At 38.5% G+C, this 19,977-nt stretch overlaps 1 protein-coding gene across 1 annotated transcript in view; it reads right to left on the bottom strand.

The window, feature by feature from the left end:
* Positions 1-192: 192 nt before the first annotated feature.
* Positions 193-19,977, bottom strand: part of ATAD1 (ATPase family AAA domain containing 1) — a 45,012-nt gene continuing 25,227 nt past the window's right edge. The window contains exons 6-10 of the mRNA XM_055323099.1: positions 19,001-19,107; positions 13,186-13,275; positions 10,324-10,374; positions 3,721-3,854; positions 193-1,947 (exon numbers count right to left, since the gene is read on the bottom strand). Coding sequence (XP_055179074.1) covers positions 1,827-1,947; positions 3,721-3,854; positions 10,324-10,374; positions 13,186-13,275; positions 19,001-19,107 — 503 coding nt within the window. The 3' untranslated portion in view covers positions 193-1,826. The remainder of the gene's footprint in view (positions 1,948-3,720; positions 3,855-10,323; positions 10,375-13,185; positions 13,276-19,000; positions 19,108-19,977) is intronic.

Raw genomic sequence — 19,977 nt, 5'->3', positions numbered from 1 at the left:
TGTATCAGTATGTGCCTTCGGATTAAAATTAAGTCATTACCGAACCCTGTACAGAGACACAATAATGACTGGATACTAGAACGCACGTTACAAGAGTGTAAAAGCTACACAGTGAAATAAGATACTCAGAGGACATGGACTAAAAAAAAAAAAACCACCCCAATTTTACATACCTGAAAAAAAACCAAGAAGTAGAGAAAAATTGATAAAGAGGGACCTCTTTATTGCATTATTTATAAAATAATAGTATAATACAGTCATCAAAAATGGAGTCGAAACTTTGTTTTTGGTGTCTTGTGTTCTGCAGCCAATTTTCGATCATCTTCACAATCCTCAGGACTTGCTTTTTTTTGTTGTCCAGAGTGCGTCCCTGCAACCCCTGCCCCGCCCATCATTCAAAGCACAAGGGAATAAACTCTCCAACAGGTTCCGAGAGGGATTTCCTAGCAAATAAATTAATCCAATAACTCATGAGTAAAGACTTTTTTTTTCAAAGAAATACAATAAAAACAAAAATAGATGAAGTATAATTTAATCTTTCAGATGGTTCACAGAAGGCACCTCAAGATTTTATTGTGCTATTTTCCTCATGCGGTGATTTTAAGTGCCTGTAACAGAATTCTGGTTAGTGAAGTTTTGGACAAAAAAAGTTTCTTATGTAGGGCACATAGCATTGGATGACCACGGATACAGTATGGGGATTCGGATGTGTATATTTGTACTAACTAGGGCACAATTCATAATATGCTAAGAAAACTTTAAAAATTAAAGTTATAAAATGAGTATTTTTAGCACATTTAGTAACAGCTACTTGTTTTAAACTATCATTTCATTTTTGATGACCAAATTATATTTGACCATAATTAAAGAACATACAACTTTAAAATGACATTAAATAACCATGGTTACAACAGAACTATGTCACATGAAACGAAGAAAGGAAAGTCACATACATGTACTGAATGGCACTGTGGTTTTCAAAGCCATTCTTGGGCAAGGTTTTCAATCCATCCGTAGACATCGATTTAAAACATGTCTCTAACTCAGTGTGGTTCCAGAAAGAGGTGAAATCAGTGTTGATCACGCGACTGCCTGCCAATCATTCTATGTTGATCACTGAGTAAGTATTTTTGATTATCCTGACGACCATAATAACGGAGCCACAACCAGAAACGGAGATGTGGCCGGCTCCAACTATTCCACTGCAGAGAAATGGTCGACTTAAAAAAAAAAACAAAAAAACAAAAAAAGGCTGAAATAAGTGGAAAAACTAGAAATGGCTGAATCACTGTACCTTTAGACACAACCATATATCTCCGTTTTGCCATATACTATTTGGTACTTTCTGATTCAGTAGTTGGGGTAAAAAAAGTTTCCGTATTCAAACGTATCTACAGAATATCAATATAAAATGTGTGAATATATACATTTAATACACACACACACACACACACACACACACACACACTCTCACAGGTTGAGACATCAGCACTTACCCATACCCCCCTTTCTCCCAAATGACTCAATGCATCATCCTTGAGACCAGCTAGATGCTCTGAGGCTGCAACATATGGCTACAGAGGTCAAACACGAGCACCCACTCGGGCTGGATTAAATTGTTCCTCCTCATGATTTCTGACAAGTAGTAATACCGCTTATATAACAACTATATCTCAATAACTTAGAATTCAGAGTATAAAACCAGTGTTGTGAACAGTTAACTCTCTCACTGGGTGAAGAACATTGATCTTTTCATTCTTTTTCCACTAAAGGTAAGAGAGTGCATCAAACTAGATCACATTGAACTGTACAAATGATCTTTACTCTTAATCTAAACAAACATGTGTTAAAACATTCTGAAATGCTGCATCCTTTGATTTCTTCATTTTTTCAATTGCCCGATGTAGGTCCTGTTGTTGCACGGGCCGGATTTCATCTTCATCGTGGCTACAATGCAAACAAAACAGCCACATGGTCAAATGACTTTGTTTTTTGTTTTTTTTTGTTTGTTTGTTTCTTTTGGTCAAATGACTTTGGAGTACACCTCCCTCGGGTATGCTACCAACATCAGAACGTGAAATCTCTTTCCCACCAAAGACCCTCAAAGAGAGCCAAAATTAACCACTTCCTGTGAATTCTTCCAGAAATTCTCTAGGCAGATGCAAGTCTGCAGAGACTTTTAAGAAGCACTAACTGCTGGGAGGTAGAAGCCAAAATGGCTGGTTATGAATACACATCTGAGGGGTGGTGCTGAAAACCAAACACCTCCCACTAAGAGTCGAGTGCAGAGTATCAGCAGAACGGGGAAATGTTAGATACAGGTGTGCAGTTTATCTAAATGGGAATAGAATTCCAATCAAGAAATCAAAAGTAGCATTCGCGGGCATATATTCATGTACATAGTGCAGCACGGAACAAACTGAAAATAAAATTATTTGCTATTAACAAAAACCAACTACTCTAAGTCCTCCCCTCTTCAATGATGAGAAAAACTAAATCCAATATACAATGTCTCCTTGTTTGTAATTTACAGACACTTAGGATAAGCCAAGTCTATCAGCCAGATTTTTCATATTGAAATAGAAAATTTCAAAGGCCTTCAGGAGAGCAGAAAAAGTGGACCTTTATGATTAAGGTAATTTATTCACACAAAATGTACTCATAGGTTGTTTTTTTGCCTCTCTTCATTATCTCACACATAAGAATAGAAACCTTTGGAAAGTAGACTTGGCTGGAGTCAGAGGTCAAAAATATTCCCAAGGTTAGCATTAGGGGAACTAGAGTAATCTGGCAACAAATAAATGAAGTGACCCACTCTATAACGGGGCCCCCGGGAGCACCAAAGGCAGGTGCAGAACGAGTGCACACATGGCTAACCTTTCTACGCCAAGGGAAACATTTTTGGTGAAGCTCACTATGGCAATGTACTATAATTAAAAACACAGCAAAAGAGGCAAATCCAGGTCCTGTGGAGTGAAAGCCTCAGGGGGGAATGAGGAAGGGGCCCAAGAAACAAAAGGGCAAGAGGTGGAGAGCTCATTCAACACAGGCCCACATCGGTCTGCTAAGAGTTACAGCAACTCTTCATCAGAAGGTATTCTGAGGACGCACAGTGCTCCGCTGGCCCTTGTGCGGGTCGTGGTTCATCAGGGCCAACTTATTCTGGTTTTCTAATGTCTTTGCTGAAACAGGGGGGTACAAACAGTTTCTCAAACCGATGCTTTGAAGTTTGCTGCAGTGACAACAGCTTCTTTGTTTAGTAAACACATCCCTGTGAACAAGCTGAAGTATAGCCCCAACAAAGGCCCTCACCCAAGGCCCTCACCCCATTTACGTGTGAAATTCTGGAAGACCACAGGAAATGAGATTAGATTTAAGAGATTTAATTTAAGGTGGAAAACAAGCCAGGAGCACTGGAGAACGAAGCTCCCCTCTCAGAGGCAGGAAGCTAAGCTCCTATCGGCTTCTGGTGACCCAGTCCCTGGACGTTCGGTGCAAAAGTCAGCTCTTGTCTTCCTCTTCATTCCAGAGCCTCCCCATGACCCACGTCTCCAATTCACTTTCAGAAAGAACTTTCTTTTAGGAAAAAAGGCAATTAATACGGTTGGGGTGAGCATTAATTCAAGTTCACCTTGATCCCATAAGCAGCGGAGGTATTGTAAAGAAAAATGAACGAATGCAAAAGCTCTAAGATGGTCTGACAAATACTAGAGCTCATACCTTTCCTCTGATGTAGAATTCACATATTCCCTGACACACAGGAGGGCAGCGTCCCGGCACATCTCTTTCAGGTCACTGCCTGAGAAGCCATCTGTCTCCTGGGCAACTTCTAACAGGTCCACATGCCTATCCACCTTCAACAGGGAAAAAGAATATAAAAAGTGTTGCAGAGCATAGATCCAACAGTCTTCTTAAAAAATGTAAAGTATACTGGGATAGCAGGGGAGGAGGATCATCAGTTTCCAATCTTTAACTATAAAAGCTGGAATTTTGAAATCTGATTTTCGTTAGTTGTCACAACACCTGAAATAGTGAAATAAACCCTCACCAGCCGTACCACACAGGGATGAAGAAGAACAGATGCGCAAACACTGTCAGACTCTCTCTGGCGGCTCTCGGGAAGGTCCTGAGTTGACCCTTCCCTACAATATATTCCACAGATGTGGCAAACAGCCTGTATCAGGTCCTAGTCCATTCCCACAAACATCTCAACTGAAATACTCGCTTTCCCTTTAACTGCAGTGCTTGCTCTTCGACTAGCTCACACTCAGCACCAGCAGTCTTGCTCCTCGACCCAGGGTCACACGGTCAAGCCAAGTAAGTCCTCGTCCTGGGCAGACAGGGACCCGGGACAGTATAATCACACTAAACCTCTACGTAGATTAAAGAGAGAAAATGAACAAGAAAGATGTACTTACGATGACTAGCATCTATTGGATGATTCCTGTGTGTCATTCCTGTGCTAAGCACCCTACATGTGCTATTCTCACATTTAACCCTGTCAGGTGGTATTCTTGTTTTTCTTTTCAGATAACAGTGAGACCTGGAGGGATCCCTGGGTGGCGCAGCAGTTTAGCGCCTGCCTTTGGCCCAGGGCGCGATCCTGGAGACCCGGGATCGAATCCCATGTCAGGCTCCCGGTGCATGGAGCCTGCTTCTCCCTCTGCCTATGTCTCTGCCTCTCTCTCTCTCTCTCTGTGTGACTATCATAAATAAATAAAAATTTAAAAAAAAAAAAAAAAGTGAGACCTGGAAAGCTTAAATAAATTGCCCACGGTCACTACCAGAGCCAGGATTTGGGCACAATGATGTAAGGTCCAGCTGCATCTTTTCCCCACACAGCTAACCATTTGTCTGAAAAACATCTACTTTTCCCCACCGACCTGAAATGCTACCTTTATTAGTTACTAGATTCTATAGAAGACCCAAGTATTCAGGTAATGACGGCAAGTCTACACAAGGACAAGAGACGTGGAAGTTACACGGCGACATGGGGTCAGCTCTGTGACTGTGACCTCCTGTGACGACAGTCTTCTCACTTCTAAAAGTCGGGGTTAAATAAACAGAAGTCATTTTCTCTGATAAAAAGAAAAGTGAATCCAGAAGGTAGGCGTGGAGCTTGCAGCAGTCATAAGTGAAGAAAATGGTCAATACACAGTAAATCTAAAGCAGCTTTCAAATCCAAACAGTAAGAACAATCATTCAATTTGGGGTGGAGAAACTGTGTAGAACTAGAACACAGACATAAGAACAGGTGAGGCAGAGGGGCGTGCATGCTGAAGCATTTGGAAGTCTAGTACTGGAAAGAGGGAAGAAATACTGTTAACTTGGGAGTTTAGGTACATATGTCAAAAAATTCTGAGGGTACCAGTAAAAGGAGGAACGTGTAGCTTCCAGGAGGTCTTGTGTATGACATAGTGATAAAGTCAGAAAGATGAACAAATCAAGTATGAGAAAAGATCAAAAAGAAGATTCGAGTCATCGTGGGGAGCAAGATGAACAGAGGTAGTGCACCACAGTGTTAAGAGGAAGGCTCCATCAATCCTTTGCTATGTGAGCCTGGATAATTTATTCTATAACTTCTCTGGGTTTATCCCACCTCTATGCTAGGCACACGGCATACACCCTACAAGTAACCCCTTTCTACAAGGTAATAGCTATCAGACAAACTGTGAACTCATGAAACCTGTTTTTATTAGGCAACCAGGAAGGCAGCCCCCAAGTTTAAAAAGGTCTTGAGTCCTGGGAGCAATACCGGAATAAATTAACGACTCCTAAAATGGCTGGAAGCACAGCAGTTACTGCATCTACCATGGAGGATGCACAAGCAGGGCACTCGCAGCATTTCACACACGTCATTTAAATTCTCAAAATGATTCTGAGACTGTTGGCATTACCTCCACTTTCCCAGTGAGAAAAATAAGGCAGAGATGCTCAACAGTACCTACCCACGGTTACCTAGCAAGGAGGGGCCCTCAATCCTGTCTCCAAAGCCCATGCCTGTGAAAGACTCCTGCTGTGCATGAAAAAAGTCTAAGTTCAGATTCCTTTATGTACGGAAAACTCTGATCTCCTTAGTACTGAGACAAGATACCTGTATAAGGTATACATTTTTTTTTAAAGATCTTATTTATTTATTCATGAGACACACACACACACACACACACACACACACACACACACACACACACACACACACACAGAGGCAGAGACCCAGGCAGAGGAAGAAGCAGGCTCCATGCAGGGAGCCTGATGTGGGACTTGATCCTGGGACCCCAGGACCATGCCCTGGGCTGAGGGCGGCACTAAACCGCTGAGCCACTGGGCTGCACAGGCATACATTTTTTTTAGTTCTAATTCTTTTTATACTTAATACTTTAAGCAAAAATCACTACCCTATCTTTTAAATGAGTGAACTGTGTAAAGGAACTATCAATAATGAAATGTGAAAGACTAGAAAAGAATATCGTTTGAGGTAGCTCTTAACAAAATCAAATTAATTTTTTTCAGATTCTAGTGAAGTAACAATATGCTTTAAGCATATAAATACCAGCCAGTGGGAAATGAGATGTTCCCAAGTCGACAGCCAGAGAGCATTCATATTTTGCATCCTAAAACTGGAGACTAATTCTTTGTGCTTTGAAAAACAGAATGTAAAAAAATTCCTTATATCCATGACAAATACAATTCTAAAGAATTTCCAAAGATGCTACTGTGGAAAAAAAAAAGGAATACTGGGGTTCATGGGTGGCTCAGTCCTTCGGACCCTGCGGTCTTGGAATGGAGTCCCAGGTTGAGCTCCCTGTTCAGCAAGGAGCCTGCTTTCCCTCTCCCTTTGCCCCTCCCCCTGCTCATGCTCTCTGTCAAATAAATAAATATTTTTTTAAAAAAACAGCAGAATACTGAAATCAAAGTTTAGAAATAATGAGGAGTTTCTTAAGTTAAATGTGAAAACATTACAGCCTGTGTAAAGTATGGCTATCTTATGAAACAGAGCTTAAATTTTATCATTTATATTCATCATCTATATGTAAATCATACCTATCATCTATATCTATATTGAACCATACAAATGTTAACTTCCAGTAATACACCCTTCATTAAATTTTTTAAATTAAATAATTTTATTAACTTGAAGTCTCTACAAAATTATCAGCAATTACCTTCATACGTGATAAATTTCAAGCTACAACAAAGCCATCGTAATTCAAAAGAACCTGTGGAATTGTTTTATCTCTTTTGTTTTCTTCCCTGAACCGCTCATTGCTGCCTGTCTTCATTAAAGGTTTACCAATTAAGTGTCTTTTCCTAAACAGCACTATGACTATACAATGTCTTTTGAAAGTAGTTATCAGATATATAGCTAAAAGGCAAATGTAATTGGTTGATTTCTCGCTCATATAGGACAGGAGTTCTTTACCCAGAATACACAAAGTTTTAGCAATTTCCCTGAAATTGTACAAAATATTTCATGTAATGTAGTTTTTAAGAAAAGACTACAGAGCATTTATCTTTTATTAAATGGCTCTATCATCCCCAAAATAGTAATCTCTGTAATTTGTTAGGTTCTTCAAATTTTTGCAAGTAGCATGTATGTTTTCTCTGATTTTTTAAAAAATATTTTATTTATTTATTCGAGAGAGAAAGAGAGGCGGAGACACAGGCAGAGGGAGAAGCAGCCTCTCCGCAGGAGCCCAATGTGGCACTCGATCCAGGACCCTGCGATCACGCCCTGAGTCAAAGGCAGATGCTGAGCCACCCAGGCGTCCCTCTCTGATACGTTTTAAAGAAAAAAAGGAACAGGGAATTACTGAAAGATACAGGAGAAAAGACATACATGCTTTTGGACAGAAACCTTCAACATAAAAAAAAAATTTTAATTATCTTGAATTATGATCCATTAAAAATATGAGTGTTTGTTTTTCCCTGAATAAGACAAATTAATTCTAAAATTCGTACAGAAATAGAAGCAAAAATAGCCAGGAAAATGAGCTGGGGGACCAGGGCTGTCTCACCCTACTTGCTGTTGAACAACCACTCCTGTGCTATTACAGCACAATCCAGACCATGAAAAAATGTGGACAAACCCAACCTGGCTGTTTCAACAAATAAACTAAAAGAAGGTGCGGGGGAGAAGGAGAGTAAAGGAATCATCTACAGCCCACAGATTAAGAGACCGAAAAATTCTCAAATAATTGCAAATAACGAACTTTATATGGATTTTGAGTCAAACAAATACATGGTAGAAAAACAAACATCCCATTCAGGAGACAAAAGGAAATCTGAACAGATGAGGTATTTAATGATAATAAGAAATGACTGTCAATTTTTTGTTGGGTGTAACAATGCTTACGAGGTTGAGTCAAAAAATGAAAGAATTCTTTCTTTTAAAGATAAAACTAAAATAAACATGGGAGGTGGGGAAACAGAGTGGAGACAGAGCAGAATCTGTGATCGAGGATGGAGGAAGACCACAGAAATGCAAGAATCTCTCACTGTGGGAATCTTCATTTTTTTAGTTTAGAAAACAAGTTCAAATAGTGAGTTTATTTAAGTTTTTAAAGTAAACTCTACACCCAACCTGGGGCTTGAATTCATGACCCCAAGATCCAGAGTCACATGCTTCACCAACTGAGCCAGCCTGGCACCCTTCAAATAGTGAGTTGTTTTTTTTTTTAAAGATTTTATTTATTTATTTGAGAGAGACAGAGCAAGAACAGAGGGGAGGTGGCAAAAGAAGAGGAAGAGGGAGGGGGAGACTCCCGGCCGAGCAGGACCCTGAGACCAGAACCTGAGCTGAAGGCAGATGCCCAACCAAGCTACCCTGATGCCTCTCAAATGGTGAATTTAGATATGAGATTTAGGGGATGCCTGCCTGGGTGGCTCAGCGGTTGAGTGCCTGCCTTTGGCTCAGGGCGTGATTCTGGTCCTGGGATCAAGTACCACATCAGGAGCCTGCTTCTCCCTCTGCCTGTGTCTCTGCCCCTCTCTCTGTATCTCCCATGAATAAATAAATAAATCTTAAAAAAAAAAAAGATATGAGATTTAGGACAGTGAGGAATATGATGTTACTCAAAACTCAGAAATCATAATGGGGGAAAGATCCCAATAAATTTAAAAAGACAAACAAGAAAAAATATTTTCAAGTCATATAAACAAAGAGAAATTTCCCTAATGTATTAGATTTCCTATAAATCGATACAAAAAAGAGCACTGCAATAGAAAAATGGGCAAAGAATATGAAAAAGTATTCCACAGGAAAAAATTCAAGTGGCTCCTAAACATATTCATGTCATCCCTAAATATACAATGAGATACTGTTTTCTACCTATCACATCAACACAAAGTTCCATAGCATTCTGTTGGTGAGGCTACAGGGAAAGAGGTACTCTAATATTGCTGGTGTGACAGTAAAGTAGTACAGACAATTTGGCAATAGTGATCAAAATATAAATCATATCCTTTGATCTAGTGATTCCTCTTCTAGAGAATCCACCCTAGTAATATTCCTGCACAAGTGTGAAGAGACCTGAATACAAGTTTATTATTCAATGCAGCATTTTTATAATAGTAAAAGACCGGAATCAACCTGAATGTTCTTCATTATGGCACTGATTAAATAACTTCTGGTATAGCCATATATACAGTGAAATCCTATACAATCCAAAACAAGCAAGCAAAAAACCCAAAACAGAGAAAGAACAAAGACACTATGTACTAATATGAAAAGATATCAAAGATAAGTGAAAAAAGCAACACAGCGTATACAATTTATTAATATGGGTTACGTAGAATAGGGAAGAGGAATAATAGCATATTCCAATTTGCTGGTATGGACAATGTCATCTGAAAGGACACAGAAGAAACACAACAGAGGAAACAAGCTTTTTCCCTGAATACCATTTAATGTACATATTTTAATTCTGAAGCATGTGACCATGAATATACAAACTATTAAAGATTTTGATTATCATACCTTCTTAAATCTAAATTCCAATTTCAAAAAATATTGCAATTAAATAAATTAAAAAAAAACATGCTACTGCACAAAAATAAATGTACCTTATATAACTGGAGAACAGCCTGAAAATTTTAATCTGTAAATATGAAAACATGGGGCTTTAAAAACAGCAGACCATCTTTAGTAAGTTCAAATGCACCGGGGCTACTGAGTTGCATGAATGGCCAACAGATTTACAGTGATTTATGCCAAGTACAAAGCTGTTTATTCTCATATTTACTTTTTCATTTCTCTCTAAAATAGTTTTATGAACATGAACACACGTATTTATAGGACAGGGAAAGCTGTAACTTTCTACTTACATTTTCATTTTTCAAGATGAGTTTCAGGATTGCTTCTCTTTGTTTTAGAGCCTAAAAACCAGAATGATTTCCAGTTAGAATTAAAAAAAGGAATCAGGATCAGCCAGTTTTCCTAATATTTCTTCTTTGCTCTGTAAACCATCCGGCAATACCTACAGGAAATGACAGAAACTCTAAACTATTTGCTACATCAAGGTCTAGGTTTTAGACTCTTAATCATTTGTGGTCGACCTACTGAATTCCCATCTTATTATTATTATTTTTTAAGATTTCATTTATTTATTCATGAGAGACACAGAGAGAGGCAGAGACCCAGGCAGAGGGAGAAGCAGGCTCCATGTAGGGAGCCCGACATGGGACTCGATCCCAGGACTCCGGGATCACGCCCTGAGCCAAAGGCAGACGCTCAACTGCTGAACCACCCAGGCATCCCATGAATTTCCATCTTCTTATTCTGAATCCCTAGTGATCAGCACAAGGTCTGGGAAATAACATGCCCTTAAATGGTTCTTGAATGAGTGGATGAACAGCTAGGACGACCAATGTCTTTCCCTCATGGCTCTGCAAGTCTCCATTTCTTTAGTCAGGAAACTTCTGAAAACTTAAACACTGCAGTAAAACTTCTACCATTAACTGAAAGAGATGGCAACAATACCCTCCTACCTCCTTCCACTTGGCCTTGTAACTTCCACACTTGCTAGTTTATATTAGTGAATTTCTGTTTAGCATTGACAGTACATTTGTTTCTATACTTATATGCTCCCCCCGCCCCCCCATGATGGTTCATAGTATTATACCAGACAACAGAAGCTTTTACGGAATACCTTATATAGATGATAAATATAAGTGCTTTAATAAATTATCATGGCTAAACTCATTCCTATGCCCATAACCACTAAAAACAGAGCTAGTTATCATGAATTATCTCTCATAGTGACCAGCAAAACAAAGCCAAACCCTGCTGTTTCTGTAATTCAAGAGTGTTACGTATGAAGGTAAATTTGCTATATGATGTGATCACCCGTAACTACTTTTGGTTAACAACCACTTAATTTGGAGAAGAAGTTTTAAAGTAAGGTTGATCATATACTTTGGTATCATAGTTACAAAATAAGAAAAAATTACTGTATAAAGTGTGTGTGTTCACTAAAAACAGAATGAAAAGGGGGTTGTGAAAGCCCAGTTTTTACATTTACAGTCCACAAATTTGTAATAAATTTGACAAATTCTGTTACAGACCATTTTGTTAACTAAAACAATTAATATATTTAACTTAGAACTCTAGTACAGGCAACTTTCCACGCTGTTGAGTGCTATGTTCGTTCTACTGTACCTCAGAAACCTTTGTTTCCTACTAGACTACAAGCAGCAGTTCTATCACTGTAATCTTGGTCTTTACGACCACTGAGGTAAATTAATTCTCTTTCAAAATGTCCCGCTGTCTTGCTAACAAAATTAAAGTGAAATCTTGGGCGAGGGAGGAGTTCGTCCACACCTGGCAGCAGCCTGCCTTTCCAGCCCTTCGTCCCTCCATTTTCCGGACGCCTGAAATGAACTCCCCCAGGGGCCATCATTAAACACGTGTTCCCACACCTTCTCGCTTTTGTTCATTCAGGTAAAAAGACTTTCCCTGCCTTGCTTGCATTCGAAATTCCTGCCACCCTTTCAAGGCCCAGCTGGATTCGCAACTACTCTGACAGAATTATTAGTTTTCATCATCATTTCAGGTTCTCACATTTCTTTAAACATACTTTTGTAAAGTACATTTTCTGTCATTTATTTGTCTGCTCTTCCTGCAACAGAGAGGAGGCTGGGGGCCGTGTTCCCCTCACCAGAGCCTGGCAGGTGCCCAACACTTACCAGTGCTCAACACTAGTCTAAATTGTACAGTCTCCTACAACAAGTCAAAAAATGTCTTCCCTGATTTGTCGGGTACATTTTCTAATAGAGGGCTAACTTTGTGCACATTCTCAAAGGGGGAGACGTAGCTGCAGAAAGTAATACATCAAAGCAATTTTACAGAGGCCACAACCATCAATTTTAGGAAACCCTGTTTACTGCCACAAACTGGATAGTTGCAGACTACACAAGGGGACAAGTATTTTTTGGCCAGAGACTGTAAGTGGTATTAAAATACTTTTATTTCAAATTTTGAAGGAATGACACTGAGAGTTCCTCTACACAGCTATACATGTAGCATGCTGATTACATGGCACACAGATTCAATTACTAACCGTTTTCTTCTTCTTCAATCTAAAGGCACATAAAATGCAAAATGTGAAGACTCTGTGCAAAAATTATAGAGTACCGCTAAGCTATAATCATCCGCTTGAGGGTATTTCTTGACTAACAAAAAGTATGAGAAAGGAGACAGCCCTGGTTCAAGGAAGCCCGGACATCTGCATTAAGATCAAGTGTAACACCTCAGCTACCAGTTAATCATTAATCCTAACAAAGGAGAGCACTGACTACAACTGCCAGGAATTAATCAGATAAATCCCAGTTGTTCTTCCTGTTAGCCCTCCTAATTTCACCCTGTGATAAACCAAAACTAGAATTTAGGTTTTCTATAGACCTTCAGATATAACTTGCTACATTCTCAAGAAAATCACACAAGTAGCTAAACAAAATTGAGGTAATTATATTCTTTGAAGAAAAGCAAATACTCATCTTAGTAAAGAAAGAAAGAAGGAAAACAAAGCAAGTCAGAGTAGAGAGGACAAATAGCTACAGGGATTCTCACCCCATTCATTTCCTGCCTGTCATAAATAGTAAATAAGTGCTATTAAAAATACCATTCCTTTCCCGTAAAAAGCTGAGTATTTAACTGTGCATAACATATCATCAATCGAAACCACTTACAGGCTGGTTGATATGAAATCTCGTGGGCATTCTTCTCATGATAGCTGAGTCAAGATCCTGAGGGCGGTTGGTAGCTCCCATCACTATGACCTGGGCATATCAAGAAAACACAAGGTATTAAATCTACCAGTAATGCTCCTTTTAGGATGTTATTACTAGGGCTTCGAAGATACAAAAATTAAGGAGTGTTTAAATCTTTTATAAGAAATTATTTTAATCCATTATTACTCAAAAATTTATAAATACAAATCAAAGTTAATCCTAACTAGATCAAATGATAACAGAGCTGGTAAGACTGACACATTTCACCAGCCTTTTCATAACTAAAATAGTATACTGTTCAGTTAAGGAAGAATTATAAAGATTTAAAATAAAAAAGGTTGTTATTTGCTCAATGGCTACCTGATGAATAACTAAAAGCCTATGGCTATACGGGGGATACTTCCAAGTCCTTTGATACTAATATATAAAGGAAACATCTCCCCCCAGTCTCAGGATTTTGGTGATAGTAAGAGGTATCATGTAGTTTTCTCTCTAGATTTCACATCATCATTTCATAACACGATCAGCATTGCTGGTGACATCTTCTCAATGCTATAATGAAATCTCAAGCAATCAAACTTTCAACAAGGGCAAGAAAAAAAGAGCAAAAATCAAAGCAGTGGGTAGAATTTTAAATAAAAGAAAAAAGAATGGGGAGCCTGGCTGGCTCAGTCAGTGGACAGTGCGACTCTTAATCTTTGGGTCATGAGTTCTCTACCCAATGTGTAAAGATTACTGAAAAAAAAAAATAAACTTAAAAAAAAAAAAAAAGAAAAGAAAGAAAATGCTGGTGATCCTGCCAATCTCTGGATCTGTATCACTTTATTTATAAAAGATGTGGAAATGAAAAATCAACCCAAATTAAAAAACAGTCCAGGGGATCCCTGGGTGGCACAGTGGTTTAGTGCCTGCCTTTGGCCCAGGGCGTGACCCCAGAGTCCCCGGATCAAGTCCTGCGTCCTGTGTCCTGCGTCGGGCTCCCTGCAGGGAGCCTGCTTCTCCCTCTGCCTCTGCCTCTGTCTCTGCCTCTATCTCTGCCTGCCTGCCTCTCTCTCTCTCTCTCTCTCTCTCTCTCTCTCTCGGTCTCTCATGAATAAATAAATAAATAAAATCTTAAAAAAAAAAAAAACCAGCCCAATATACTACCCAAAATGAAATTTATCGGTATTCTGAAGAAAACTTTTCTATAATATAATTTTATTTCAGCCTAAGAGGTTTTAGATTTCTGAAATTATCTAACTCCAGAACATGTTAAAAGATCCACTAAATTTTATATTCTACTTCTACTCTACATTTAATAACATTCAAGAGCCAAATTATTTTCAATTTAACTGTGAGAGGTTGCCACCTAGAGGGGAAAAAATGTAAATACAAACATAAATTTGAGAAATGTTAGCTCCACAATATAATGCAATTTTGTATTTATGTTGTCCTAAAGTAAAAATATTAATGTTCTTATTATTTTTCAAATTTATTGACTTTCCACAACCCTACTGAATTAATAAGGTAAAAATCTCTATGAAATTTAAAAAGAAAAAAAGAAAGACTTGTTTTACAAGTAGGATCTACATCGCAATGCAGGGCCTAACCTCATGACCCTAAGACTGAGAAATGAGCTGAGATCAAGAATCGACACTTAACTCACTGAGCTGCCCAGGTACGCCTAAAACAAAAGTCTTAAAAGTGATCAAAGGAATTAACTGCATAAGGAATGAGTATCAGTATATTTTGAAATACAGCATATATTGTGTTAAAGAGATTCAAAGGGATATGGAAGCTCATGGAAGACTGACTCTATCAGATTGTAGAGAATCACAAAAGAGGCAGTGGCTGAGGCAGTACTTTAAAAAACCTGGAAAATGGGCTGTATTTTGAGAAACATTCTAGGTGAACAAAGAACCTAAAACAAAAAAGCAAAGCCAGTATGGAAGATGGGATGCTAAACATTAGGATCAGGAATTTAAATAAATCTAGCACAACATGGTCTAATGAATACACATAGGATAATAACAGATATTCACAATGATGAAAAAACAAGAATGATTCACTGAAAGAAGTTGTTTTCCTGTGTGATTTTAGGAGACAAAAATGGATAAACTGTATACAATACATTAACTCTAGTGCAAATGAGTTAAAATTCAAAATGGGAAGAAACAGTAATTTTTTAGTATTTAAGCAGAAAAATTAGTGCTTTAAGTTGACTTTTTGGAATCTTAAAAATATGATGTTTTACCATTTTTCATTTAAAATAACCAGATCTAAATCTATGCCTGAAACTTTCAACTATGTCAACGAATACCCTAAACACACTGTTCTTTTATGTCTCACATCTCTGCAGATGAAGAGTATGTCATCAATTAGCCTGGATGATTTCCAGGGCTGGTGGTAGGTTGACTTGGACCACTCAGTGATTTTTTTTTCCCACCGTGGCATATCATACACACAAGAAAAAGCAAGGGTACTGGGCTGGATCCATAATCATAGAATAGATAATTTTAAAGAAAAGCTAAGTGGTTCATATGAAAGTATATCTAAAACTAATATTCAAGTTAACAATATCAATTTTAATCCCCTCAAAACACAAAAAGACAAAAAAAAATTGCTACTAGAGTTTAATAAAAAAGCCACATCTTTATTTGCTCCTACAAATATAGATTTATCACAATGAAAACAGTGAATACTATCAGTGTAGAAGAATTATGGTTCGGAAAGCTCAGTTTTAAGTTCTATCATATCAGAACCATGCTGTGTGGCTCCGGATGAAGATGCTCTGGAGTATACTTCATCCAACTGCTGCCATTTCCCTGGTTTTTAAAACTATACTCTGGGGGATCCCTAGGTGGCTCAGCAGTTTAGTGCCTGCCTTTAGCCTGGGGCGTCAACCTGGGTTCCCAGGATCGAGTCCCGCATCGAGCTCCCCGAGTCCCGCATCGAGCTCCCCGCATGGAGCCTGCTTCTCCCTCTGCCTGTGTCTCTGCCTCTCTCTGTATCATGAATAAATAAATAAAATCTTAAAAAAAAAAAACTATACTCTGATACAATATAACATGAAACAATTTTCTCTTACATGGGCTAATAAGTGCTTTAAGTACTGTTGCTTAGGGGGATAATCAGTTTTTGGAAATCTGTAAACTATTCCCATTGAACAGCCTTATTAGCACAATTATTAATAAAAATTATTCCTATTAATGTCACCTTAATTTATGTTGTGCTTCTCTAATCACGCAACAATCGTTAAAAACTTCCCCTCAAAATGAAATTGTATTTTCATAAAGGCGATGTAGAAAGGACACATGGCTTAACGTTCTCTTTGAGGATGATGTTTTAACTTCTTGCTTTATGGTAATGTGTGGATGTAGGAGATCTTAAACCCTCTGGTTATAAGACAACATAAAAAAAATGAAGTATAAAAAACCTCAAATTAATTAATAAATTTGCAAAAATGCAAAGGAACTAAGCTGAGCCAGCAGTGAAGTCTATGCATAAGTGAGGTAAGCAAGGGGAGAAGCTGACCATGCACCACATGGAAATGTCGAGACCTTAAGACAGTGAGTTGTGCACTGGACACCTTACAGGCTAATAAGAGGGCACCCTACAGAAAGCTGGGGTTCATGACATACTAGGGCCTGAAAAAAGCAGTGAAATATTAGAATACACACAGACAAAATCTGAGATTTCAGGATTCTTCACCAGCTAATATGCACCTCAGCTCTCAATCTACCTATCTGTATCGAAAAAAATCCGACAGAAGACAAATACAAAATCCTTGTACAGCTACAACCTTCAACACAGCTTCCAAGAATTCAGAGTCCTACTACATGTGATTTTTCCCATGAAATCACAAAAATACACAGGAAATAGCACCTTCAACTCAAAACAAAGGAAGAACCAGACGTCTAGTCAATAGAACTACTGAATACAACTATAAAATTGGTATTTTAACATATTTAAAATAAAGAAGGAATTTAAAAAATCATAAGCAAATACTTATGCAGAGTTAAAAGACAAGTTAAAAGAACGGAGTATGCAGATTCCTTAAAACCCTACAAACAGTTCTGAGGTGGACCCTACCCTTCCCTTTTTGTAGCTAGTACTCCTTCCATTCGGGTACAGTGATTGTTATTACTTGTCCAAGATCACACAGCTAGTTGACCCAGGGCTTTAGTTTTCTAATCCATTTGGAAACCTGAGTTGAAGGGGAAGAGTCCATCAAAACTGACCTGGCACACTTCAAGAAAGGTCTAAAAGAATTTCTAGAACTGAAAAATATAAATGAAATTACAAGCTCAATAAAAAGATTAAATAGCAGATCCTGGGCAGCCCCAGTGGCTCAGAGGTTTAGCGCCACCTTCAGCCCAGGGTGTGATCCTGGAGACCCGGGATCGAGTCCCGCATCAGGCTCCCTACATGGAGATGGAGCCTGCTTCTCCCTCTGCCTGTGTCTCTGCCTCTCTCTATGTGTGTCTCTCATGAATAAATAAATAAAATCTAAATACATACATACATACATACATACATACATACATAAATAGCGGATCCCTGGGTGGCTCAGCGGTTTGGCGCCTGCCTTCGGCTCAGGGTGTGATCCTGGGGACCTGGGATCAAGTCCCGCATCGGGCTCCCAGCATGGAGCCTGTTTCTTCCTCTGCCTGTGTCTTTGCCCCCCTCTATCTCTCTAATAAGTAAAAAAATCTTAAAAAAAAAAAAAAGATTAAATAGCTAAAGAAATACAACTGAGCCTAGAAGTAGCAAATTAAAAGAAGCAAAAAGATTACCCAGACTGTAGCAAAAGGAGAGAGAAAATATGAAAGAGGACTTAAAACACAGGAATATAAATAAGGTACATCCAATCGGCATTCCATAAAGAGAGCACATGGGGAATGGAGAGGAAACAATATTTGAAGAAATATAGGTTGAATTTTCTAGAAATGATAAATGATTCTAAATATGAAAGGGCAAAAACGTTACAAAATAGAAAATATCCACTAAAGTTAAAACAGCAAAAGATCATTAACCTTGTTAATACTCTTCCATGAAATATAAAATAGGTGATTCATGAAACAGACAAAAACAGAAAAGTGGTTCTAGAACTTCCATTTGTAATATGGCAGAAAGACACACATGCTCAGTGAATTTTTTTTTTTAAATACATTATCGTCCTGGCAAGAACAAATGGAACATTCAGAAGGAAGAATTAAGAGAAAATGGGAACTTCAGGGGATAAAATGAATAATATAGGTGTTTCCCTTTGGGGCAAACCAAGGACCTAGTGCTGGTGCTCACTGCCCCGCAGGGCAGAAAGACAAGGCCTAGGGTAGAAGATGTCTTCTATAAAAGGTGGATGTGGTAGCAAGTGGGAAAGTGTGTAAGTTCCAGCGACTGATGAAAACAGCAAAATGAAATGCAATGGTGACAGAGGAGCTGAGAGTATAGATTTATGGCAGGGTCTAAAGAAACGTGCACACAGTGTCCACAGCCTTTTCCTCTCCTTTGGCAGGAGGACTCTACAAACTCCAAGGAGAGGCTTCACCCCAGTCTCCTCTCCTCTGCTGCATTTGTTTCAGGTCCTTAGGTAATCTTTTAACATTTTAACATGAAGCCCTAGAAATGGATGAAAATGTACATAAACCATTCTTTCAGATCCCCATCACTTAATGAGTATAAATAATTATTTTAAAAAACTTTTCTAAAAACACCCACGAAGGAGCCCAGTGAACTTTCTCCTACCCGCCCCCCACCCTCCAGGAGCTCACGGCAGATCTCTGTCACACACCTGACAGCTGTGATCAGTGTCCAGTCCATCCCACAGACTCATAAACTGAGCTTTCATCATGGCTGTAGCTTCATGGTCAGAACTTGAACGGTTTCGCAGAAAGGAGTCTAAAAGGAAAAAGTCCTCAACCTTAGAAGTAATATTGAATTATTTACTCTTAACTTCAAATCCTTAATCAAAAGCTGACAATGTTGTGAAAGAGGACAAAAAAGAGGGTTCAACTATGCCTTTTCACACATTCATCTAATACAACTTTGGCAAACAACTGACCAATTAAAACTCCCAATCTTCATCTCTTTCCTAATTACATTCATGCCAAAGTATCTAAAGAGGTACATGATGTGGTACTAAAAGGTTGGAAGAGGAGCAAGTAGTGTCTTGGAGGAAGGTTGTGTGCTTCGGCCCTAACTTTGCAGGTTACCTGCATCCTATATATTCTGAATTATGGGATTGCATCCTTTTTCCTCACACACTTTTCCTGGAAATAAAGAAAAATGACACTGGAAAATGTCAAAACACTACCAAGTAGGAGATGCAGGACAGAACCTGGTTTAAAACACACATGCGTGTGCATATACATCATCTAAAGTAAAAAGGCCTTCAAGAAAGTATGCCAAAATGCTAATTGCTTTAGTTATCTCTCAATGATAGACTTAAGGACAATTCAAATTTTCTCTTGAATTGTTTTCTGTCCCCTCAATTATCTACAAAGAACATGAAATACTTTTAAAGGGGGGAAAATATTTTCCTTCTAGAATAAAAAGACCTGGAATACAGTACATCCTAGGAATAAAGAAAAGACAGTAAAAATAAAGCCTGATTTCCTAGTATAATCCTATTTCAAATTTTTTCTTATAACCCTTCAAATAAATGGCATTTCTGAGTACATTTTACATTTCAGCATTGATACTATGACTTGAAATCGGTCAGTCTATACATGCAAGAAATTAGAAATGCTTTGCAATGTGCAAGGTCCA

This window comes from Nyctereutes procyonoides, unplaced genomic scaffold (genome assembly GCF_905146905.1).
Source record: "Nyctereutes procyonoides isolate TBG_1078 unplaced genomic scaffold, NYPRO_anot_genome, whole genome shotgun sequence".
NCBI classification, from domain to species: Eukaryota; Metazoa; Chordata; class Mammalia; order Carnivora; family Canidae; genus Nyctereutes; species Nyctereutes procyonoides.
This window is presented reverse-complemented; position numbering and strand designations above follow the sequence as displayed.